Source organism: Lampetra fluviatilis, chromosome 49 (genome assembly GCF_964198595.1).
Source record: "Lampetra fluviatilis chromosome 49, kcLamFluv1.1, whole genome shotgun sequence".
NCBI classification, from domain to species: Eukaryota; Metazoa; Chordata; class Hyperoartia; order Petromyzontiformes; family Petromyzontidae; genus Lampetra; species Lampetra fluviatilis.
Genome location: NC_136323.1, coordinates 8,428,605 through 8,454,419, shown reverse-complemented (window position 1 = coordinate 8,454,419; position 25,815 = coordinate 8,428,605). Strand labels below are relative to the sequence as shown.

The 25,815-nt window shown below is 50.8% G+C and overlaps 1 protein-coding gene across 7 annotated transcripts in view; it reads left to right on the top strand.

Moving 5' to 3' along the window:
• Positions 1-633: 633 nt before the first annotated feature.
• Positions 634-25,815, top strand: part of VAV2 (vav guanine nucleotide exchange factor 2) — a 221,975-nt gene continuing 196,793 nt past the window's right edge. For 6 of the 7 annotated variants that reach the window (XM_078878060.1, XM_078878059.1, XM_078878063.1 and 3 more), the window contains exons 1-2: positions 634-2,261; positions 25,604-25,720. In XM_078878060.1, coding sequence (XP_078734186.1) covers positions 2,061-2,261; positions 25,604-25,720 — 318 coding nt within the window. In that variant the 5' untranslated portion in view covers positions 634-2,060. The remainder of the gene's footprint in view (positions 2,262-25,603; positions 25,721-25,815) is intronic. The other variant, XM_078878062.1, reaches the window with a different exon arrangement.

The following is a 25,815-nucleotide window of genomic DNA, read 5'->3' as shown; positions in this document are numbered from 1 at the left end:
CTATTGAGGTCCACACGCTTGGTGGCCAGCACCACCTCGGGGCCGCCTTTGTCTCCCTCGTGGCGACGTTCACACACAATGCCCCGTGCACTTATTTAAGGCTGAGTCGACCTCGGGGAGGCCCAGGACCTCGCTTCGACAATCGTCCGCCCGGTGCTGGTGACCGTGAGCCGAGAATCCAACCAACTCGGGGTTGGCCCCGTGCGGGGTTTCGTCGGCGCAGCGCGCTAACCGCTGCGCCACCGCTCCCCACCCAACACCAACGGGGGGGGGGGGGAGAGACGGAGACGCGTTGCCAGCAACTGCGGAGCGAGCGACGATGATGATCGGTGGGGGCGCCCCCCCCCCCTCGCTTCCATCGTCATTGCAGACTCCGCTCTTGATTTGCCGCTCCGTGCCGTGACGCCGCTCCCACCACCACCACCACCCCTCGTCCCTGGCGTTGTCCCTCGCCCTGCAGAGGGAAGCACCCCCCCCCCACACCCCCTCCCCACACCCCCCACCTCCCTCCCCACACCCCCCACGCCCTCCCCCTCCACCCACACCCCCCACCACCTCCCCCCCACCACAGCCCCCACCTCCCCCCAACTCTCCCCCCACCCTCCCCGCTCCCCCATCCTCCACCCACTCTCCCGCCCAGTCTGGAGAGATGCGATCCAAGTGCCGCCGCTGCTGCCGCCGCTGTTGGTGATGGTTCTGCAGTACAGTTGTGGTTGTCTTGCTCTCTCAGCCATCATCCACCCATAGACAAAGACCACCACCACCCACCCCGCATAGACTCAGAGTGTTGGGGCAAGTGCTGCTAGCGGCACATCCAGCCACGCGCCACCGCCAACTCACTCCGGCAAGAGCGACATCACTTCTTCTCGACATGACTCTTGCCTCCTCCTCCTCGCTTTCATCGTCGCCGCTCTCCTCGGCGACGATGCGCCGGTCATAAAGGCGCCCGGAGAGATCGGGAGGCCGTCTCGCCGCCTCGTCTCGCCCGTGCCGCTTTCCGTGCGAGCAGGAGAAGAAGATCTTCCCGTGCGCGTGAATAACTCATTCCGCCTGCTGCTGCTTCTTGCCACGGGAAAGTGGACTTCAGGAGGAAGCCGCAGTGTGTGTGTGTGGACTAACAGGCAAGCTTGTTTAGATCTACTTACAGCCTGCCCCAACACGCCACACACCACACAATACCACACACACCACACACACACAACACACACCACCCACACACAACACACACCACCCACACACAACACACACCACCCCCACAACACACACCACACACAACACCACCAACATCACACACCACACACACAAACCACACACACAAACCATACACACAACACACCCACACCACACGCAACCCACACCACACACACACACACCACACCACACACCACCCACACAACACACACACAACACCACACACACAACACACACCACACGACACCACACACACAACACGCGCGCTCACTGCAGCAGTCTTTGCGAGTGCTCGCTCGGGACACAACCGCGAGAAGAGTGAACTTCAACATTTGGAGGATTTCTCTGATTCTCCCTTGTATTTGTTCATCGACGACCCATCACCGGGAGTCGACTACGACGAACGGGATGCGCTGAAGACTTGGACGCAAAGCTGCGCTCGTCCGGGTTTGGACTCGGCAAAAAGCGCAAACTTTTTTTGTTCGGGAAAACATTTCGCGGTCCCACTTGCTGCGCTGCACTCAACCGCAGTGACACAACATCTTACTCGCCCCGCAAGACTGACCGCAAGCTCAACGCTGAACACCAACACTCAATCTATAACGCGCACCGTCGACAGACGCAAGACCCCCCCCCTCAACAAACGCGAGAAGAAGACTTCCACTAATTAACTGCGTCGAAGGGGGCTCGGGTGTGGTGCAGACGAACGCGAGTCGCAGTTTCGCGTCATCATCCGTTAAACTTTTCTTAACTCATCCCATCAATCACCCTCCCCCCCCCCTGCCAGCCTCCCTCCTTCCCGACATCTCCATCCCCTCCTCCTCCACCAGCACCACCACCATCAGCATCATCATCGCACGCTGGCCAGCATGGAGGAGTGGAGGCAATGCTGCCGATGGCTCATCGACTGCAAGGTCCTTCCCGTGAGCCATCGAGTCACCCGCTCCGACGAGGTCTTTGATCTGGCCCAAGCGCTCAGAGATGGAGTCTTACTATGCCAGCTGCTGCACAACCTCAACCCGGAGTCCATCAACCTCAAGGAGATCAACCTCCGCCCGCAGATGTCACAGGTGAGCGGACCGAGTTTGGTTTTACGCGGCCACGCGGTCAAGCCGGAATTCTGCGCAAGCCAAAAGGCTCTGCGATAAGAAGAAATAAACAACGTAACGCTGAGCAAATCCTCTACGTATGTTGCACTTCTTTCGCACCGTACGTAGCCAACCGTGCGAATTAATCGGAGGTGCGGGGCAACGTGCAGTTGGGCTCTATTCGCGGTGGTTCAGCGCCTTGGGCGACGAACCGTGTGCCATCTGAGTTGTGTCGAGAACTTGTGTTCTATCTCGGCCTTTAATGAGTTATATATATAGTACCTTGGCGCTGTGTGTTCACATTGGCAGCACGGGAGATACAAAAGCGGCCGGGCGTGGTACTGACCACGCAACAACCACAGCGCTCGTCTGCAGTAGCGCCCGTTATCATTTGGCGTTGGGTGCCAGCGGTTGTGCCCAAGGGTCTGTGTGTATGTCCTTTTGTATATACACACACACACCCGTGCGTGTATGCTTCCAGAATAGCGCTTTTGAGTTTATTGTTTATACGCTTAAATCGGAAACTTGGGGATGTTATTGTATCGATGTGCGTGTTATTTTCTGGCAGTCGTTTGGTGAATTATTAAAATAAGACTTGGCACGGTTGGAATTACAGGTGATGTAATTGCCATTCACCCTGGCTTGTTATAAAACCCACAATGTCTGGGTCTGTCCTGTGACCCTCCATTCGGACCTGCCTGTGGCTATCCTGGCACACATTTTCTGATTATATCACCAGTACTTCTCAGTGGCAAACACTCAGGTGTTGCGTCTGTCTGTGTGTATTTGTCTTACAAGCTCAGCCACCCCGGTTAAGGTCTTGGCCATGATGGTCAGCAGTCCAAACACATTGATAATTCAGTGTTTAAACCTGACCTGAACCTCCTGTAGGTTGACTCGATCAGAAATGAGTACATGCTGTGGTGTGCCTAACATTGGCAGATGGCATGGGAGGGATGGCACATGTGATGGGGCTGGGCACACCAAATAAATCTCAAAGTGTGCCATTCTGACCTAAATAGGTAATCGCTACCAACAATTGAGCCAACAGTTCATCGTACCTAGTGGGGTGGGAATCTATCCTGCCATAGTTGTCCAATTATTCTGACTGTGCAATACATTAACTGCCTCAATCGCCGTCTCGTGAAGCCATCAGCTGGATTTCGAACCAATACATGGTTGCCGCACAAATTAATCACGAAAGAATACACGTCTTCTTTGGTTTTTCGGTAAAGTCACGTCGGTAAAAATAAAATTAAAACAGTCTGCATCAGCAGTAGGCCACGCTTTCCCGCCTGATGACGGACGCTTGTGTTGCGCCCGAAACGTCGTGATTGAATTTAGTTGTTTTCATTTATTTAAATTTTTACCTACGTGTCTTTACCGAAATAACCAAAGAGTATGAATCCTTGCAGTCACGAAAGCTTCAAATCTAGACAGAATACACGTCGTATAATTGTGAAAATACTGCTGTCAATTACTTTAATTGTTAAGTTAGACTGTTTATTTTGATTTGTAGGCTAACCCACAGCTTTTTGAAAGGGCGTTGTTATTGGGGTGTGGGTAATTGTCAGATTTAATAATTGGCTTATACCAACAACACACATTGCTGTTTGTTTGGAAAAGATGCCACAGGGTTTGTCTTTAATGCCCTCGCGAGCAGATGGCGTATTTTGGCAAGTGACCTTAATACTTGCCGCTCATGCACATTGGTAGGGATAGTGCCGAGAAGTGGCACATTGTATTTGCATTGGCCGCGGGGCTGTATAACCTACCATCCCTTCATATCGACTAAGTCCGCATACCATCTGTCGATTTGCAAGCAATAAGCTCCTGTGACGTACAGAAGCCGTCGTTGATAAACGTCCGATCACCGTGAGCCTCCGTCACTGTCAAATTTAGGAACATTTCTAAGTGATAGAAATAACTAAAGTTGGGCTGATTGATGGCTCCTCTCGTCTAAAAGTGCTGTCAGAGCAATTGTCCCCAAAGCAAATGGTGAATGTCCACGGGGGGAAGTGGGAGTGGGGGGTATAAGAGATAGCTCGCGTGCCTGTTTGTGTGGCCGAGTTTCCTCATGTCACCTGTGGCCACCCGAAGACAATTCGCAAGAAGGCTGCTCTTTTGTTATCTGTGGCAATAACCCCCCACCCCGCTCCGCGTCACTGCAGAATGCAGCCTGTGCGTTCGCTGACACGCATGCGACAAAATATAACAAAAACCCCTCGCTTATCTCACCAGGATATTAAAACACGAGCCTGGCTGATACGCTCTTTAGACCGTATGCTGCAGGTACACTCTTCTGCAATGATGCAACGGCGTGACTCTCCCTGGTGCAGGGCGGTGCAACTGCCCTGGGCCCCATGGGTTGGAGGGGCCAAAGCGCGGGGGGGCTACGGAGAGGGGAGGGGGCGGGATGGGGGCGATTTTATTCCGTGCGCCAGGGCCCATGCCAACCACGCTGTGCCGCTGGTGAAACCGTAAATTTTTTTATGACGGCATACATGAATGCAGCTCGACGCTGCTTAATGTTGATTTTTACGTCTCCGCCCGCTAAACGTACTCAAATCAGGACTTTCAGGACATCGCTGCAAGTTCCTGTCCACTCTGCATCGTGTCTTTCGCTTTGAGGTCTCGTCGCCGTGATGTCTGTGCCCGTGCTGTTTGCTGCATTGCCGGGGTCACCACAGACAGAGCAGGGTGGACCAGGGCCAGTGGTGGTGGCGGTGAAGACGGGGCTTGTAGTCGACGCGACGCGTGACGCGCACGGTGATCGATGGCGCGAGCGGACGCGCCGGTGCGACCGTTACGATGGTGGTCGCCGCCCGCCTTGCCGCCTGGGTCGCGTCGTGTGCGTGGCCTTTGAGCGCACAGGCGGTGCAACCGCACCAGGGCCCACTGGCCCGAGGTGCCCAGGTGCTCAGCTCCAAGAGGGGGAATATTCGACTGGGGGAGGGCCAAGTGTCATTCCTCGCACCAGGACCCATGCCAACCGCGCTATGCCACCTGAGATGTCCCACACTGACACGGGGAATCCGGGTTACGCCTGTTCCCACACTACGCCTCCTCCCTCTTCACCTGTCGTAGAGCGTTAACGCCACTTCTGAAAAGTGCCCGCTTCGCGGAGCCGAGAGCAAAGCCTCTTCTTAGCCTTGTTAACAATCGGGTCTCACATGCCATCAAAAGTGATGCCTTGCAGTTTCTCGCAAAGCTCTTCCAACCCGTACCGAGGAATTTTTTATTCCAGTATGAATTCTGCTTGTAGGTTTGGAGATAGTTTTTTCTCTTCAGGACAAGGCTTGGACAATTTAACCCGCTCTGACCCGTGCAATGTAAAGTCAAATGTTGCTTATCCGACCATCACGTATCCGCTTGACCAAATGGGCATGGCGCAACTCGCATTTTCTATAGATGTTCGCAAATCCGACTTTTCCAATTATTGTCCTTAAAAACTGTCCCCAGCGAGAGTCTGATTTGCGACTTAGTAACTGCAAGTTCTTGCCACCCCTCAAATTCAACGCCATCTTGATAAACGGCAGCCACCCTGCTCACAATTGCAGCGAATTAAATAACACGATGGTGGACGTAGTAAGCTATATGATGCGGTTGGTCATTCGGGTCTCTGTAGGGATGAGTGTTATTGATCATCTGGGTCGGTACATGGGCCCGTGCATCTATAGAAAGCTTTTAAATGATTCCTGAACACAGATGAAGAGTACGGTTTGGCATAACAATGTGCGATGCCTCCGACACAGCTTTGCAGACCCATTAATTTCCTTGTGTCTCTTCGTGACCAATTAGCCTCCGCTGTAGCAAATGGATGTGCACCTGTGCTCTTTTGCAATTTAATCGCGTCCATGGATTGGGAGGATTATGCATGAACTGACGACGCTGCACTGAATAAATAATGCACATTTGGGGTGGGTTTATTTCATTTTTTCTTCTTTCAAATCAGTGTTGTTGTGGACACTGTGATGGTTACAAGTGTAGCGCATAATGTCATTGTCATCAGCCATCCACTGCTGGACGAAGGCCTCCCCCCGTCACTCGCCATGATCCTGCGATGCAATAGTCCACCGAGCACTTGCGCACGAACTGATGCCGTCGCTCCATCTCATCGGTGGACGCCCTCTCGGACGCATTTCCATTGCTTTGGCTGCCACTCCGGCGTTAATCTGGACCATTAGCAATGCAAATAACACATACGTAGCATACTCCTAGGCAAGGTAAGCATTGCTTGTGCCATTTTAGATAACACATCTCACCATAGATCCTTGCCGCTGAGCAGAAGTCGAACATTTTTACTCGTTAGAAATTGTTTACGAATTTGTATTTAATTTTGTAATAATTGACCTGGTATGCACTTGCAGAGCTCAACAGCATTCATAAACTAAGTAGGGTTCAGCCTGCGTAGTGCTGGGCTGTGCAACCACCATGCATAAAACTGGGGTTATAGGCTGCAGGGCCGCATTGTCATTCGAGGGCAGTGCAACAAAGCCCATTGTTGTGCTGTACTTCTATGCTGCCAACTCTATTCTCACCGCCTGCTGCAACCCGCATTGACGAGCGTGGCAAAGCGTGGCCGTAGTAACCTCCACGATCTGCATGGTGCGTGGCGGAGGTTGACAGGAGGGCTCTGCGTGTACACGCAACGCATGGGCAAATCTGCAAGCAATCAAGAGGAGGGGAGAACGGGATATGAAACCGAGCAGTCGAGCGTCGTCAATGGCATCGCCGTCGCGGTCCATACGGAGACGCTGCGGTCCATCGCTCTTCGCAGCCGCACTTAATGCTCACCCGCGGAATTTGCATTTCTACGAGAGAGGGAAGGCAGGAGCAGAGAAGGACGGGCCAGGGAGATGGAGCGGGAGCGGGGCGGGGAGGTGGGGAAGAATGATGGGGAGAGAGAGAGCTGGCATTGATAAACCATATACTTACTTAAAATAATACATTTGGGACCGTGCTTAGGATTTCGCTGCTTCTTAAGCGTTCTTCCTGCCAACCGCCGTCCCCCCCCGCCCACTACCCCCCTCCTACTTTCATTGTGTCTCCATAAATTATTCAAATCATAAGAAATGTACATTTCCCACGGAGCAAATCTCTCTGAAAATAATATATCAGCAAGGCGAGGAGGAGGAGGAGAGCGAGCAGGCGACGTGGGCGCGCCGCGGTTCGTACGGCTGTGACTGATCTGGCAATATCGCTCCGCGTAGGCAGTTGCCGCATGAGGCAGAAGCAAAGTAAGCGAGGGCGGAGTGGCCCCAAGAGGCTCAAAGGAAGCGAGGGGGGCCCTGAATTCATGAAAACATTGGGCGCCTCAAAATGTGAGGTCTAATTGTATTGCTGGGTCTGTCCTGTGGCCCTCCAATACATTATAACAAGCTAATCAACATAAAACCCAAATTAATCTCTACCATCCCCGTATCGTTTGTAATTCAGCAACTACATCTCAAACCTGCATCTGTCATTTCGCAGCATGGCTGTCTCATCTGTATGTCTCTCATCTCACTGCATCTCAGTCTTTGGTTCATACTTCCCTACTTTTCTCTCACCGCACCGCATCTCTTAACCTCTTGTTTGTATTATCTTCCGTCCCCTCAGCGGGAGTTCCACCATAAGAGGGGGCTGCCAAAAACAATTTATGCCAGGGGCTCCCAAATGGGCTGGCACCACCACTGCATGCTGGGAGCTCTTAGTTTGAGGAGATTCGACTTCCTGTGTTGCCGTTTGGCTCGTGGCTGAGAGAGAGCGAGGAGCTGCGCCGGGCTAAACACAGACGAACCGGAGCCTCCCGGCACACCGTGTTGTTTTGTTAACCCTGCCTGCGACAGACGCCGCTCAGCTCGTGACTTGTCCTGCAAGAGCTGTTGCCTCTTGAGTCCTCAGACTGCTCATTGTCATCATCGTCACCGGCCGTGGTCATTCCACTGCTGGATGAAGCCTCCCCCAAGCCGCCGCACCGCCTCTCGCGACGATTCCTGCGACGTGAAAATCTACCCAGCCACCTGCACGCGAACTGATTCCATCGCTCCATCCTCCTCGGTGTGACCTTGGGACGAGTTTTGTCCCTTGGCTGGCCACTTTGTTCCTCTTCTTGAACCCCCAACGGCCATCCGCCCTTCTAGTGACATCTCCTGCCCAAGCCACACTCACTTTTCTCAAGACTTTGAATTACCTCATTGACCTGCGGCATATGTTCTCTAACAAAGACAAAGATCCACCGTATAGCCTTTAACAGACGTTTGGGGCAAGTGCTGTTAGCGAGCACATAATTGAAGGCCAGCACGGCACACGTGGGTGGCCAGCATCACGCCCGGCCGCCTTTGTCTCCCTAGTGGCAATATTTGTACACATCGCACCAGGTACACATTTGAGTCGATGGAGGGGAGGAGGCCCAGGACCGGTTTAGATAATCGTCACTGGTGTTGGCCATGAGCGGGAATCGAACTCGGGTCGCCGGGTTCAAAGCGCAGCGCGCTAACCGCTGCACCACCGCTAGCCGCCACTATTTTCTCTAATCCACCGACGTCTCATGCACAGCCAAGCACCCATCGACCGTATTCTCTCTGCGGCTCACAAGATGCACTTTTTATCCTCCTGTATTTTAAAGATGATTTTGGGTGGGGGTCAGCATGTATTTTAATCCGGTACATGCACTCGTCTTCCGGGAGACGTGATTCATGGTCGAGTTTTTGGACGTCACCTTCCTGAAGAAGGGTTCTCTCCGTAGCGTCACAGGGACAAACCCAGAGGAGAGAAGATGCCGCCGGCCATTGAGAATCATCTTCCGCAGCGCATCCTCTTTCCGTTGTACAGCGGCGCGTTCGTAACATTCTTACGCAAGACTGCTGTCCTCCGTAGCATTACTGTCTTCTCGATTAGAACGGACATTTAAAAAATAATCAAATTACCACAATGTTTTGGGGTGGGGGGGGTGCAGCTTGCTTTTCTGCACGTGAACACGCATATATACGGTGCATGTAATCACGTGTTCACGTGCGGATCTCAAAGGCTGTTATTTGGGATGGCAAGGTTGGGGGCTCCCAGGTTGGAAAGTGGCATCTGCATTAATAATGAACGCAGGCTGCATTGCCACCTTGTGCTTGCAAGCTGGATGCTGCCCGTGTTAACCAAAACGGCTCGTTAATGTTTCACGAGTTTAAGAATCATTTCTCCCCCACCGCCCATCAGCCGTAATCCGTGCTGTGGCGCTGTTGTGAGGCCACTTAGGATGATTACGAGGATGCTGGAAAGGTCAGAAAGTGGGTCCCAGCATGGCACGGCAGCGCTGTGTGGTGTGCGCGCAGCTTCCTAACCGCGCACGTCACGAGAGTAACCTACGTGTGATAAATGCGCCGGACTGTGCGATCGCATCACACTGATTGCGCCAGGTCTCGTAAGCAAAGCCGGGTCGAAACTGGTTCCTGCTCGGATGGGAGTCTGCTTGTGAAATAGCAAGCCTCGCGCACTCCAGCTGCGAGTTGGGCCAGGACAAGAAGGCGGTATGCACGGAGGAATTCTTGGGTGTTATCAGTCCGGAGATTTTGTGTTGTTCTGCCCTACGTACGCTTGGAATTAATGCGGGGACTCCACGTGGTGTAGTAGCCCAACGCTCCGTAATAGAAATGGCCAAGTATCCCAATGCAGCCTCGGAGGAGGGGGGAGGAGGGATGCAGGTGAGACATCTTGCCCTGGGCCTCAGATCCGAGGGAGTCTCAAAAGAGCAGTGGGGGGGGGGCTCAGAGGAGGCCTCATCTGGTGTTTTGTCCCAGGCGTCTGAAAATCTTTTGGCAGTCCTGGTTTATTGAGACTACGATTCTTGTGTGTACGGGATGGTGAACTTCTTTCGCACCATATGTAGGCAACCATGCTAGTCGGAGGTGCGGGGGGGGGGGAAGGACAACAAACTAAACACAAAGAGCAGTTCTAAAGAAATTAGTTTTCAGTTTAGATGTTAAAAGTGCCAGACTTCGTCCACCCACCATGTATTACCTTGGGCACTAGGGTATTCTTAATCAAACATAAAACTTCGAAGGCAATTAAAACAATAACATGTGTAAAAAAATTAGCACGAAACAATAATTGTAGGTTATGACCACTTCTTCCAAGTACTAAACTTTTTCTTTTACCAGGTAAGGCTCCACTGAGCTATGTAGCTCTTTTTCAGAGGCGACCTGGCCACAAATGATAGCGCAACGAAGTGGCTTATCGTCACGTGGCAATTTATAGCAGCAGCCAATATATGCTTAAACGCGTGACGTTGATTCTAAAAGTGGAGAGAAAAACCGGAGGACCCCGGAGAAAAATCCGCGCGGCCCACGTTGCAGAGAGACACCGCGAACTCCAACAGTACGTCTGGCCAGTGTGGCAGAGTGGACAAAATCACCTCTAGGGGGGGGGTCCCTAGTAGGGCTCTCTCTCTCATAGAGGCCCTCACACGATCGCAGCGGTGTGACGAGAAATGTCTCTTCCCACAGCGGCACGCGTTTCCTGTCTCGTGAGCTTACGGGGCGGAATTTGCATGTTGTTGAACGTGGAGGCCCCGACAGGAACGAGGAAATGTCCTTGGCACCAACCTGACAAACGCCATTCCTGGAAACCTTTGAAAAATTCACGTTGAACAGATATTGCGTTTAACGCCTTTTGAACGCTCATCACCTGAGCCTAACCTACATCATTTGTACTTAGTGCAGCGCTTCGTGTGAATGGGCATCACGTGATGAAGATTGTCTTCTTGTTTAGTTTTTTTGTTCGGGTGTACGTCCGCCGTTGACAATTCTCCCCGGACCCGCTCGCTGCTGCGTCCATCGCCGCACCACGCGGCTTTCCCATCACCCTCGAGTTAATACTGAATTATTTGGTGATGCTGAGTCTGCGGTAGCACACAGGCACGGTTAACAGTCTTTGTGTTGTTTTATTTGTCATAGTTATCTCTGGGTAGAGATGGATCTGAATTTTACATCGCGCACTCTGCAACGACAAGGATGTTTTCAGCTTTCGTTCCATTACAATGCGCGCCATGCATAGACCAGAACTGGTTTTAACCCCTATAACTCGTCTGCAAAGGACCTTGAAGAAGTCCCAATGCGGAAACAATGTATTTTTAGAGGTTACCATTTGCATGGGGAGCATCGTGGCATCTGAGACCAACACTTGGGACTTTCGCCTCCGCATCAAAGCTGCCAATGGAGATAAGCGCCGCTTATAATGCTCAGTTGTGACTTTTTAATTTGATGACACAGAGTGAGGTTAAAGGTGCAGCCCTGAAATTGCCGGCTCACGCTGCTACCGGTTGAAGGGCTTCCACGAGAGGTTGTCTCGAGCAGCGGCTCCTGAACCTAGGGTGGCACGCACCTCCTGGCAGTGGCGGGCCGTGCATTTTACACTAAGGCCTTCAGTGCAATTAAACCGCCTTCGAATAACCTCATCATGACACTAGGGCTATAGGCTATTGCCATTTGATGTAATCACCCCATATTCACAGTGACAGTAACCTTTATCGAGTGGAATAAAGTGATTTAACACGAGGCTCAACACCGATGAGAGTTACAATACACGAATTGCAGAGACATGAATACATGGTGACTGAAACCATCAAGGATGTACCACTATGACGCAGAATGACAGGATGCTGCATCACAAATATACATCGCATAGCCCAAATCAATGTCATTACCAAAGACACAAGAACAAATTCACAACAACCAGTCATATTCTTTGGTTTATTCGGTAAAGTCACGTGGGTATAAAATGAAATAGATCACGACGTTTTGGGGCGCAACACAAGCGTCCGTCATCAGGTGGGAAAGCGTGGCCTGCTGCTGAGGCAGACTGTTTTTTAAAAGGTTTGAAATGTGTGTAGCCCAAGGGTCATAAAGAAGTGGCCGGGGCTAGTGATGTTAATGTGAGAAATTAGCATGTAACTGTAATATAGGAACAGAGCGGCCTCCGCGACGAGGGCACGGAAGTGGCTATGTTAATGTGAGAGATTAGCATGTTAATGTGAGAGATTAGCATGATGTTAATGTGAAATCGAAGAGTGGTGCAATCCAAAGGCATGAGTGCAACCCAAAGGGTGCAACCCAAAGGGCATGTGAGTATGAGAGTGCAATCCAAAGGCGTGAGAGTGCAATCCAAAGGCATGAGAGTGCAATGCAAAGGACATACCTAAGTGACTTTACCGAAAGAACCAAAGAGTATGGATTCCTGCAATCACGAAAGCTTCAAATCAAGAACAACCAGTCACATTTACTCAATACAACCACCATGCAAGCAAAAATGCCGTAATACACAAATAACACAATCAGGATTCAACAGGCTTCCCCACACACAAACACAAAACTAAACATCTAAAGCACTACATCTAAAAATCTAAACGTCTCAAAAGAAAGTTTAAATGAATGATAGATGATGGTACGTTACGTGCAAGCTAGTTTTACTTCAGTTAGCTAACTGGCCCTCCAATCACGCCACACAAAAAATGCTGACGTAGGCGGCTAGGCCAGCTAGAAGGCTCCGGCGTGTCAAAGAATACGCCCAACATGGCAAACTCGAAATCTGATTGGTTAAAGAATATGACAACAACATCGTCCCCATTTGCTTCAACAGCAGAGGTGATTCACTCGACATTCTGAAGGCCCCAGGGTCGATTTTTCACCTGGAGAGGTGAAGGCGGCACAGGTGGAAAATCTGATTGGATAAAAGCTCAAATTTATGAGCTGCACTGGAAGCAGCGCAACTGAGGGAGAGAGTAGCAATGAAATGACGTCGAAAGACTGATGGGAACGAACTTTGTAAAATACATCTAGCATTAAATCTTGACTTAAAGCTTTCATGACTGCAGGAATTCATAGTTTTGGGTCTTTCGGTAAAGTCACATAGATAGGTTCAAAGAAAATATCAAAATAACAAAAAACTACGACGTTTCGATCGCAACACCAGCAATCGTCATCAGGAGAAAAAAGTGGGAAATTTTATAAAATATATAATTTTCTGATTCTGACAATCTCAAGGCCAGCAGAGAAGGCCTTGCTGGCCCTGACGGGCCTGCCTCTGCCTCTTGGAGGTGCGAGGTGCCCTTTCTCGGGGTGCGAGACAGGGTCAGATTTTGGGGTCAGATTTTGTTTAGAAGGCAAATCATCGAAACACAAATTAAGTACGGGCATGTAAGTACAACTACTTTGTTTCATCAAACCCATGTATTTATTAACATTACACATTTTTTACGAATGAGAATATTTAGCCGACTCTTCCACGCTGAACAGACATCTTTGAAGACGTCGGAGTACTCATACTTGACCCCATCACACGCGACGTAGCCAATCCACGTACTGTGGTGTGCACATATATACCGCTGGGGAGACAGAGACAGGGAGGACTCAGGGATTTGCCCATCGCTTCATCTGCCACACCAGAAGATCGAACTGGCAACCTCTGGATTTCAAGTCCAGTGTGCGAACCATTACACCACAGCAGTACGGCATTCTCCATCTGACCAGAATGAAAGAGTAGACCAAGCTACCCACGGGTGTGGCTTTTCTAGAGCTCCCTTTAACGGGGAGGCCCTTTTGTCAGCAGAGGCGTAATTAAGGGGGGTGGGGCGGGGACTCAGCTCATCATTCTTCCGGGTCGATAAAATGAGTCCCACTTTTGAGGAAGTCAACAACAGTGGTTGTTCTATAGCAGCCGGTGGCCAATCGGCGTCTCCCGAAGCCGCACGCGGCTTTCTAATCCACCACAAGCGGCTCCACCGAAGGGGCATGTAACGTAGCACGTGCTATCACAGACGTAGCAAGTAATCATGAGTGTCTCTCGTGCTGTTCCGAAAACTGTCACTATATACACACACTTATACACAGCGTGGACTCGTCTCTGCAGAACTCGTCGGTACTGTTTGGCCCCTGTAACAGGTTGGCCGCCACCCCTGCTCCGTAGACTTTCTCACCCCCACCATGGGAATGTGAAATTTTCCACCGCTGGCTCGGGGACGTCAACGGGATATGAGCACCGCTGGCAGTGCTTATGGATGTGACTTGGACTTTTTTTTTTGTCACGAACCACAGTTACAACACGGCCGTGCGGTTTGGAGGTCAGTCGCAAAACCCCGCCGCGTGATATTGCCCGTGCCCGGCGTAATGAATGTGATGATGGAAATTTGCTTTATTGTGCAAACGCGGATGAGATGGATGTGTTGGCCGTGCTGTTGAGCCACAGTCTGGCAAAGAGCTTCTCGCAATTAGCGGCTGTAAAATACAAAATTAACCACTGACCAGGTGCGGCCACGCGTGCATGCGAAGGTAATTGTCTTCCCATTAATGGCCACAAAGTTGTGCTGCACAGTAGAAGAGGCTGAATAATGTATGGAGCAATGCAGAGCAAGTCCAAATTAATAAACTTAAACGATGGCTGTAGTAGCGGCCAGCAATAACCACTCAGACGTCTGCTGTGGAATGATAAATGAATAAAAACCTGCTTTCGTCATTGCCTTCCAATAAGAATGTTTTTGACGTTGTACCAATGTCCTCGGAGCGTAAGTGGATATTCATGTTGTGTATTATATTTATCTCAGGAATTGGTTGATCCGATAGAAGCATTTTACCACAAAACACTATCTGCAGATGCTGCTGTGAGGTCAAGGTTCGCAGCACTCATGGACTTGTGGCCCAGACGTCGCCGGTTACATTTTGATCTCTCGGCGCGGCAGTTGGAACGACCGTGCATTTTCACAAATCGTTCCCCCCCCCCGCCTCCATCTGTCCACCCTGCAGCATAAATGGGTACGCTACAGTTAGTCGATCGACAGGTCGCATACTGTGTGGCTAGGTGTGGGATCTCCCATGCTATTTTAAGATGCCTGACCCACGTAGAAGAGTAGGCCAAAGGAACCTCTCGTGGGGCTTTCTAGATCTCCCTTCAGCGGAGGCCCTTCTGTCTGCAGTGGAGTGAGCAGGTCCTTGCATTGCTGCGCCTTTACCATTAGCTTTTACTCTTTTGATGACCGTTTGATTGTCTGCGGTTGATAACTGAGCAGGCCAAACCACCCTCCAGAGGGGCTCTCCAGAGCTGCCTCTGATAGAAGCCCTTCCGCTAGCGGCGGTGTGAGCAAGACATTGCAGGGCTGCACCTTTTCACTGTGAAATGTGAAACCGAGTAACAATTTCGGGCCAAGTCGAACGTCGACGGGAATTCATCAATTGCTGCTCACGAGCAAAATACTTTTCCAAATCGGCGGAACTGGCGGTGCAGGGTTCCGCGTGGACCAGGGCTGGGCATGGGCCCCCACCTTCATCAGCGCGGAGCCGCACGTCGAAGCGATGAGAAAATAAAAAAATAGTCGACCCTGAGTAATGTTCACGCTTGGACGTCGGGGTGCGTCTTTTGCAGACACGTCCAGTAAAGTCTCAAACACCTTTTAATTAACCTTCTGAATTGTATGCGTGTACGTTGAACGTCTTTCGCACCGTACGTAGCCATCCGTGGTAATCGGAGGTGTGGGTATCCCTCTTCCACTTAACATGCTGCACACGATATGTACGCGTGTATCGTCATTGTATCATCGTTATCATCGTCAGCTGTCATCAATCCACTGCTGGATGAAGGGCTTCTCAAGCCGTCGGGCAGCTCTCGTGAGCCTGCGATGTAATTATCTACTTGGCGCCTGCATTGTTGGCACATTTTATCGCTCCATTTCCATGGTGGACGTCCCTCTAGGACACATTCTGCTCATTGCGCTGCCTCTACCGTCGCTAACCTTGACTATCGGCCATCGTCCCTTCGAGCGACACCTCCTGCCCAAGCCCACTCGCTTCTTCTGAACATTTTGTTGAATTCTGTCTTCGACTTGCATACGTCCTGCAATTGTATATTGGCTTAGATACTGTGGCGACGTGACGGAGCCTCGTCATAATGGGGCGTGCGTTCAAGGTGAGAGCAGAGAAAGCGTTTCAAGGATGTCCTCAAGGCCAACGTGAAGAAGTGCATCATCGACACGGACTCATGGGAGACTCTTGCCCAGGGATCACCTCAGATGAAGACACGGAGTCGTATTTCAATGATGCAAACATTTTGAAACTCAGCGGCGAAAAAAAAGCAGAAACGGCACGCTGCAGCCCGACTAACTAACCCAGTTCCACCCGCCCACTCTCTCTGGACACACGTGTATGCCCGAGCTCCGGCAGAATCTGTCAATGACAGATCGGTCTATCCAGCCATCTTCGGAACCACAGATACTCCAACTTTTCTGTGGAAGACAATCATCCTTGATTGCGAGGGATAGCCTATGATGATGAATAACAATGGTGTTAAACTGGTCAGGTCAAAGTGTCTCCTTCCTCTTAAAATATTGAGGGTGGTATCTAAGCTATTTATAAAAGTACAAGTGAATGGTTGCGCCAATGGTTAGTGCGCCGTGGACCCTGAGACGCGAGCTCCGATCGTTGGCCACGGATGACCCCGCAGGCGAGGGCTCTCTGACTTGGTCTTGGGCACCCCTTGACTTGCTCACACTCGACTCGCCCCGCTCCCCTTCCTCACAAACGAGGCACTCCTCAGACAAGCCCCCAGACAACCTCTTTTGCACAGACTATTCAGCTCTGCTGTCCCAAGTCATTGGTCCACCTTGCAGCGAACCCATGATTATGCCGATTGGATGCATTAATGTCTGATACGGCTATTGTTCACAATTGCACCCAATAAACAAAAAAGTTTGGAACTCCCAAACCCCCCCCTCCCAACCAGCTGTGCGTTGCCAACTCTCAGCCCCTGTCGCAAGGTCAGACTCAAGACCTTTCCTTTATTTTCCCGCTGCCTCTGACTGACGCGCCTCTCTCGCTCGAGTAAATGCGCACACTGTTCCTTTTCGGCTTCCTGAGATGCCGTCACATTTAGGTGCTTTGCAAATCAACGGGTGGAAGTGGTGGTGCCGCGGTTAGCCAGAACCCGAGCTCGGAAACCCGGTAACCCGAGTCCGATTTTTGGCCGCAATGAACATCGTTGGCGAGTGGTATCAGAGAACAGTCCTGCTCCCCTACCCAGACGAACTAACGTGGTGAGGTATGGTGGATAAACAATATTACCGACATGGTGTGGGGGAGGCTTTCACTCGTTGGTGGATTGAGAATGTTCGCAATTTTACAAATCCGAATTGTGTTGCATTGAACAGTTTCCGGTGTGTGCCTGTGTGTTCTCATAATATCCCATTCTCAAATGTTTGATTGGCCCTCTTTTGCACAAACGGCACTGATTAGGTCGCCGAGGAATCGATACTTGAAGAGACACCAGTGGCTAGAGTTCATGCGAGGGTGACTGAACGATAAACTATCCGGACAGATGGTGCAAAGCTATCTCATCAGGTTTGCATACATTGCTTACATTATTTTGACAGAGAAACATAGCGTGCATCTTCGCTGTCCTGTCCTAATGCGGCTCTCGTCGGCTGCAAAGAGTGAAGGTGACCCCTGCTTTTGCCCAGATTGTAAGCGGTGCTGCTATTTCCGTGCCCTGTGTTTGTTTTTTACCCCGTGGTTGCTTCGGATGTTGCTCAGACTCCTCGCCTCTCATTGGCCTCAGGGAAGCAGGGCTGGGCTGGAGATCGCCACCCTAGCCGCCGTTTCACAGATCCTCCCCTCCGTCCGAGGCCAAATTGAGAACGCGTCGGGAATAACCGTCCGAGGTGTCGGACGGGAGGCGGGTGAAACAAAACGGTGCGGCAGTTTCGCTTCGCGGCGAGCGCCGTGATATTTTGCACTTAAATCCGCCCACTGTAAAACTTTCAATTGCCATACGTTTCGTGTGACTTTTGATTTCCCCCGTTGCCCATTCCGTCTGCCCTCGCCCCTGTCTTGCGCACTCGGTCTCTCTCCCCACTAACGTGGGGATCTTTCCGGGGATCTCATTTCAGCCTGGGAAGAAGGCGCCGCACGGATGGAAACCAATTAAAAACAAAACAACGTGGCTGGAAATTGAATTACAGTGGGCTCAGGGCTTGGGGATGCTCCTGTGATGTAAAGATTGGCAAACTGGATTTGCAATCCGGAGGTCGACGGTTCCATCTACCTGGTTCGGTTAGTTGAAAAAATGGTCAAGTTTCTTGAATCGCCACAACCTCTGTCTAGCCAGTGGTGTAAATGGGTTCACAATGGTTAGTCGATAGACAGGACGCACGTGGTGGGTTCAAGTTGTGGGCTTTCCCACTTCTTCCAAGACATCTGGCCAGTGTGGATGCGTAAGACCAAAATACCTACTGGAGGAGGGGCTCTCCATCCCTCTCGGTAATTGCAGGGCTGCACCTTTGCTTTTACCAGGGCTTGAAATTTCAACTGCGGAGCTCGTTGTTTTGTCTTTCTCTGCGCGACTCGGTTCGCGGAGGGCCCGTATAAGTGGCTGCACGTGCCAGAGATTGACTCCGGGGCGGGGTTTGCAGCCCTATCAAATATCAGCAGCCCAGACGTTTAATAAAGCAGGTTTTACTCTTCTTGGAAACGCCGCGGCGAATTGCACCCCACGCTCACGCGAGGTTAGGCTGACGGACGGCCTCTATGGCTGGAAAAGATAGTCAGCTCATTTTCCCCCCTCCAAATACAGTACAGGGCTGTTGCTGGTGCTTACGATTATAGCCGAGTGAGTAATGCGTCGTCGCTTAAAGTCTTTGATTTTTTTTGAGCACCGGTCAAATTAGTACCGCGGTTATGGGGGGTTTAGGGAAGTACATGCTGATTGTCCATTTGAGAAACTGGCACCGCTTGAAAGAATAAAGGTGGTCAAGTGGCTAAATGCAATGTCACAGCACTGAGCCGGGCACCCCCGGCGAGCCTGGGTTTGATCCGGGGTTGTAGCCGCCCGTAATTGAAACCGATTCTCAAGTGTAGCGAGTTGATGGCTTCACCCCAGTCGCAAATAAATGGATGCAACGAAGCCCTTCACTCGGCTTTAGTTGCAGCTCTCCAAATTAAAAGCTTTTGGGTGTCGCTGTTTACGCGACGGACTCTCGTTCCCTTGATTGGCCTCCACAGCCGGGCCACGTGAGGCAGTGACGCTGCCCAAGTGTGACTAGAAGCCAAATGAAGGGCCCCTCGGAGGTAGTTCTGCGATGTCGTCTTCCGCGGGCAGTTCTCCAACACGAGGTGGTGCCCCTTGGGCATTGCAATGATGGGTAAGGTAAGGGCTCTGCATTGCTGAGGCATTTAAAGCAAGTGCCCTAATAATGCAAACCCTCATCCCTTTTCTGAAAGGGTTCCGAATGGAAGTGTCTTCATCGCACGATGAGACGGAGAAAGCACAATTGGGATTTAATTGAGAAAAAGGAAAAATATATAACAGATAAAATGAAGTGTTTTTTTTATCACTGGAGTTAGGGCCATGAACGAGCTGAGTCTGACACTCAATTGGGGAGAGAGGCACTTTGACTCGACTGTACTTTAATGTCCATTTCGCCTCCCGTTGACTCATCCCACAGTTGAAACTGCTTATGAAAACCATTTATTTGTTTAATACTTTATGGAGATATGTTAGCAGTGTCCTTATCCCCTGGGCGCTAGAAAATGGTCTCCTTGGAAACTCTTGGCTTCATTGCACACTTAAAAAAATTACCTTCACTTGATGTCCCTACTGGGATATCGCCACCCATAAAAAAACACACCCACACACGGCCCACGATGGTTTCATGGGGTTTACAGTCGAACGCAGAAAGCTTTTTGTTGGCTCCACAAATTCGCAGCTGAACCTTGCGTGCCGTGCATGTTGGTTCTTGCCGCTGCAGCAAGCGGTAAAATCAGGGGCCTTCCCGAGGCTGTTACCCTGTTGCCATGATGACTGGGTAGCGAGCTGGCCTGGCCCACGTGCCCCAACTTAAGCAGGCCAACCCAGGCGCTCAGCGGGCTTCTTAAGTTGGGCCGTGTGGCTGTCTTCTCCAAGTGATCTGCACGCTCTCAACCCGGGCCACCCGCAGGACCACACGTGCGACATTGTGCGGTCAATGCGGGAGCGAAACAGGCGGTCAATTGTGATCCTGTTTTTGTTCAACTTCAGGATTTCGATGTTATGACAATAATAGATGTGTTTTTTTGTTTGTTATGGATTGCGTGACCTAATCTAAGCCAGCGTTAAAAGTTGTGGGAAAAACGAACGCTTCCTTTTGGCCATGGACGAAGGCAGGACCAGGGGATGGTTGCAGAGGCTGAGCCCTACGGAGCCGCACGGCTCTCGAAGCGCAGTCGATGCAGATCTCCGAGCCGTGCTGGAACCATCCAGGGCCATTCCTAAGGCTGCGAAACGGGCCGTGGACGCGCGGCGTGTGCGAGCGTGCGATGTGCCGGCTTTGGTGATCGCGGGGGTTCGCAGTGCGAGTTTATCGCTCAAGCCCACGCGGCTGTGCGATGTTTTAAGATGCGCGCCTGGCTGGACGCAGGAGGGGGATCATCCTCCTCTTCCTTCAGCTATCACCTCGCCGCCAGCCGTCAGCAGCGCTCTCCCATGGCGGAGACGGGCCATGAGCGGGTGAACGGCTGTTGCTTTGGGAAATGGACACTTTTCGAAGCGGAGAGGGATAATAGTGCAGCCGGAATGTGGTGACTGACTCATGTATCTAGATTTGAAGTTTTCGTGACTCCAGGGATTCATCCTCTTTGGTTCTTTCAGTAAAGTCACGTAGCTATAAAATAAATTAAATCACGACGTTTCGATTGCAACACAAGCAATCATCTCTAACCACTTCAGCAAAACATTTTCTTGCTGTGGTTTTCCCACCTGATGATGATTGCTTGTGTTGCAATCGAAACGTCGTGATTTAATTTATTCTATTTTATACCTACGTGACTTTACCGAAAGAACCAAAGAGTATGACTTATGTATGTATGTACGTATGTTGAACTTGTTTTGTACCGTATATAGCCAGCCGTGCTCATGGGAGGTGCGGAGCTGAAAGGACAACAAACTAAACACAGTGCAGTATTGGAGGCCGCATTCTACAACGTCAATAAAGCCGCAGCGTCTCCGTGCTCGGATGAGTGCTGTTCGCAACTTTTACCGCTGGCTTGGGTTAGGTCACGCTATCCCCAAGCCAACATCTATTATTGTCATTCTTCTCTCGTCTGGATTGTGTCGGGAAACCACTATGTACGTACTGTATCATTGCCCAGAGAATCCGTTCAAGACCGCACCGCACATTTGAATGAATGAGGTGTCATTTGAAAGTTTCAGTAGATTGTTTCCAGGTGTAAACAAAATAATTTGGCTAAGTTGTTTAGCTTTTTGGTGTTGCTTATTCAAGCTATCGCTTAGAACACCATGGTGCATGAGACACTTCTGTTTTAAAATAATCCAACTGAAAGGCGTGAATGAGTGTTGATTGTCACTTGAGTGGTAAATGTCTGACAAAGGCCAGGTGAGTGTCAAGTGAATGTCACATCACCCTGTCTATAGGACAGGCTGCACCCCCAGGATTCAAATATGACTTTAGTGGAAGAAATATTCTGACTCTCCTTTGTTGATGTTGTCAAGGAGGGCCACTGCCCACTGGAGAAATTCAATGATCTATGAAGCTCTTTTTCACAGATGTGTAATAAATCCGTTATATTCCAGTATTTTATGTTAGTTTTTATGAACGGCAAAACACATCATTAAAGACATGGCCTGACATAACAATGCTTTTCCCTCCGGTAAATGAGCCTTTCGCATTCGCGAAGCCTTTATTGGCACGAATATATATTTTTTGCGAAGAATATGAAATAGAACACCTGACTCAATTCTATTTTCGCGAGTGTGGTTGTGGACAAAATGCATCGTTACAACGCTTGTAATGTGGTGAAACTCGTCGCTTTTTTCGAACGGCGAACGCGAATGTTTAATCTTCATTTACATTTGCCGGTAATTAAAACGCCTTCGGGCCATTTGAGTAGAAACTGCATTGGGGGGTTCCGCATTTCAATACCCTAATTGGGTTCAAGGCGTTGAGTTCACATCTTGCGCAGTGCCGTTGTACATTTCGTACGTTATTTACTGTCAAAGACAAAAATGAAATCCACAGACAGGTACAGTGTCCGTGTAATAAAGGGGGCCCCGGCGAGAATAACTAAGCCAGCATAAGTAGACGAGAGATGATTGAAAAATTTAATCATTTGTAGCGGCTTTACATATGCTCGGAGCGAATTTTATTTTTTATATTCGTCGTCTTCTTGGAGGCACCTGCTTATGGGAACGATTCACAACCAAAGACGCAACTTTCAGTATTCACTTGTCTTCTGTACAAAGGAGACGGTGATAATACGGCCGTGATGCTGCGGAGGTTTATGTGTTGCAACAAAAATCTCACGGTGAAATTGTAACCTATTCTGAAACAAGGTAAAAAATAAAGAATGCTTACGTGACCTCTGTCATTCATCACAGGGGATTTTACAGTACACATTCGGCATCCTCTCATCAATTTTGGAGGCCATTTCCTCTTTGTATTTGTCATATTTACCATCGGGTTTTTCCCCGTCCGGTTTTCGCAGCCTCGTGGACCGTTGCCCAGCGGCTCTTTCGTTTCTTTGTAGAGCTCTTTCGTTGCCAGCGCCTGATGTCATTGACCGGGTTGCCAACGTCTCTTGGTGCTGAGTGGGAAATGGGATGAGTGAGCCCCCCCGCGCTTTCAGTCGGGGCCTGTCACGCTAGCTTCTACGTATGTACGTTGAAATTATTTCGCACCGCACGTTGCCAAAACAACCACAGGCCTTGTTGGTGAATTCACCGCAGGATGAGGACCTCGTCACACTTTGTGGCTCATGGGGGGTTACGTGACCATATTTCACCACACTGGCCTGTATGTGTTGCTGTCGACTGTAGAGGGGAAGAACCTGTTCCGATATCACTCGCCATTGACTGTCAGCCTTGCCTCGGGTATTTTAACTCGGGTCTCCAGGATCGTAGAGCAGTGTGCTAATCACTCGAGCCCCACCGCTCGATCCGGTGAGAACACTTAAAACAAATTGTGGACTGGGTCTGGAAAAGGTCGGCCGAGCATATTCGTATTATGACACCCCGCCTCTATCGGTAACAAGGATAACATCTGTGCCCTGTCGCCGTATGTCCAGATGTCCTGCAGATCGTCGCTTAGAGAAGGGAAGAAATCCACAGGAGCTGTGAAGGCAGCGATGTGAAGCTGCTCGACAGACTCTCGCGTGGCGTTTTTATCTTTATTCTATTTTTCATCCCCCATTTAGAGTGGTGGTTCTCAACCTTTTCGGTATCATGACCCCCCCCCAATCAATACCGCTGGTCCCCGTGCTCCCCCCCCTTGCTAGGTCACAAGGTCACAGTGCACAGAGAGGTCACATGGCGGTGCCTCGAGTTACCGCGATGTCAGCGAGACATTTGTTTTACGTTGCGTGTTTTTTGTCCGCGAGGCATGCATTTCACGATGCGTGTCAATGTGATTCGTCGCTGCTACGTGGCGCTTCATTGCGCGCACTCGCACATTTCTCCTACGTGATATCCACGCCGCAGCCTGCATGTATGCGTGTATGAATGTAGTAAGTATGTTGAAGTTCTTTCACACCGTACGTAGCCAACCGTGCTAATCGGAGGCTTTCACGTCCACCCCCGACCGCTGGCTGAAGCGTCTCAATCAGCTTGCGCACAGGATCGGTTCTGTATCGCGAATCGGTGATACACGACCTTCCGTGTCTTGCACACTGGAAGGAAGGGATGATGGTGCCAGTGGCGAATGTACGTACGTATGTATGTTAAACTTCCTTCGCACCGTACGTAGCCAACCGCGCTAATCGGAGGTGCAGGGGATGGACGACAAACGAATCTGGGTAGGTGCGGAGCAGGGGAGCCTCGTGTGTCTCTGTCACATGACCTACTGGTGGTGCTCATCTCCATCGGCATCACTGAACTCCGGTCATCCTCGCAGCAGCAGCAGCAGCAGGGTCGGCTTGTGGCTGACCATCGAACAAAGACGTTCGCCGCATCGCGCGCTTTCAGATGCGCTTCTGCGACCGTCTGGAAAGCTCTTCCTTCCAGTATTAGGAAGCGACTGGAGCTATGCACTTTTAAATCTGCATTGAAAACGAATTTCTTTTGAACTGATTTTTGGCAGTGGCCGGGATGTCTCATAGGACATGCCGCTATTGACTTCCTACAAAAGTAAAAAAGTAAAAGTCCTGCTCAACTGAGCACTCTTCTCCTGTATACAAACCTGAGCCAGCGGTGGAAATTCCACATTCCCATGGCAGGGGCCACACTGCCCATAGGGCACCACTGCTATGTGGCACTCATTTACAAACTCAACAATAATGGTTATCATAACATTCAAAGCTAAAAAGGTAAAGGTACAGCCCTGCAATTGCTCACTCACGCCACTGCTGCTGCTGCCGGAAGGGTCTCCACTCGAGGAAGTGCTGGAGAGAAGCTCTATGAAGGTTCACCCCTCCACGCTAGCCAAGCTTTTTGTAAGAGGTGCGAGTACCCACGCTTTACCCCACCACACGCGACCTACCAATGGACTAACCGCGGTGTACCTATTGAAATAGCTGGGTGGGGGGGGGGGAGTGTAGTTTACAAAACTTGCAGCTTCGGTGCAACTGCCGCGCCGGGAGATCGCATCGAACCGGCGGCATCTGGATTGCAATTATATTGCGATAACCATAACGCGACGGCGTCGTCGACGGCGTTAACCTACGACGCGCGTTTGGCTCTGTGCCTGCAGCAAGCCATCGTCGCGCCTTTAGGGCCCAACGAGGCTTGGAAGGTGAGAGATTCGGGGCCCCGCGTGGCTCCTGCCGGCCGCCGACGGCTCCGCTTCACTCGCTGAGCAATGGGCGCTCGTGTCGCCAATGGAACGAAAAATAAGCACCTTCATTTGCCTGATGATTGTCCCACCGGCTTCCTCGGGTCAAAGTTGAACACATGTTTCCTCCATTCAGCAGTTGTTGTTGTCGTGGTTCTCGCGGGCAGTACATACCCGCTGTGGTTCCCGCTGTCGTGCACGTGTGTGGGGCGCGGTCGTGTAGCGTTTAGCGTGCAGCGCTACAAACCCCGGCGACCCGAGTTCGAATCCAGCTCACGGTCAACAGCACCAGTGACGATTATCTGAGCCGGTTTTGGGACTCCCCTAGGTCGACTCAGCATAAATTGAGCACCTGGCGCGGTGTGTAAACATCGCCACGAGGGAGACAAAGGCGGCCGGGCGTAGTGCTGGCCACCCACCCCCTTCGTGTGCTGTGCCGGCCTTCATAGGTGCTACTCCCGCACAGCACTTACTCCAACAGTCTGTTACAGGCTACACGGGGGATCTTTGTTTTTGTCTTGATGATGATTGCCACTATCCTCTGCTTTTCCATTCACAGTTCCTCTGCCTGAAGAACATCCGCACGTTCATCAACTGCTGCCACGAGCAGTACGGCATCCGCAAGAACGACCTCTTCGATGCCTTCGACCTGTTCGACGTGCGGGACTTCGGGAAGGTGAGCCCGCGATTCTCTACTACTGCTACCACTAAACTATTTTATTTATTTTACCAGGTAAGGGCCCACTGAGCTACATAGCTCTTTTTTTTTGG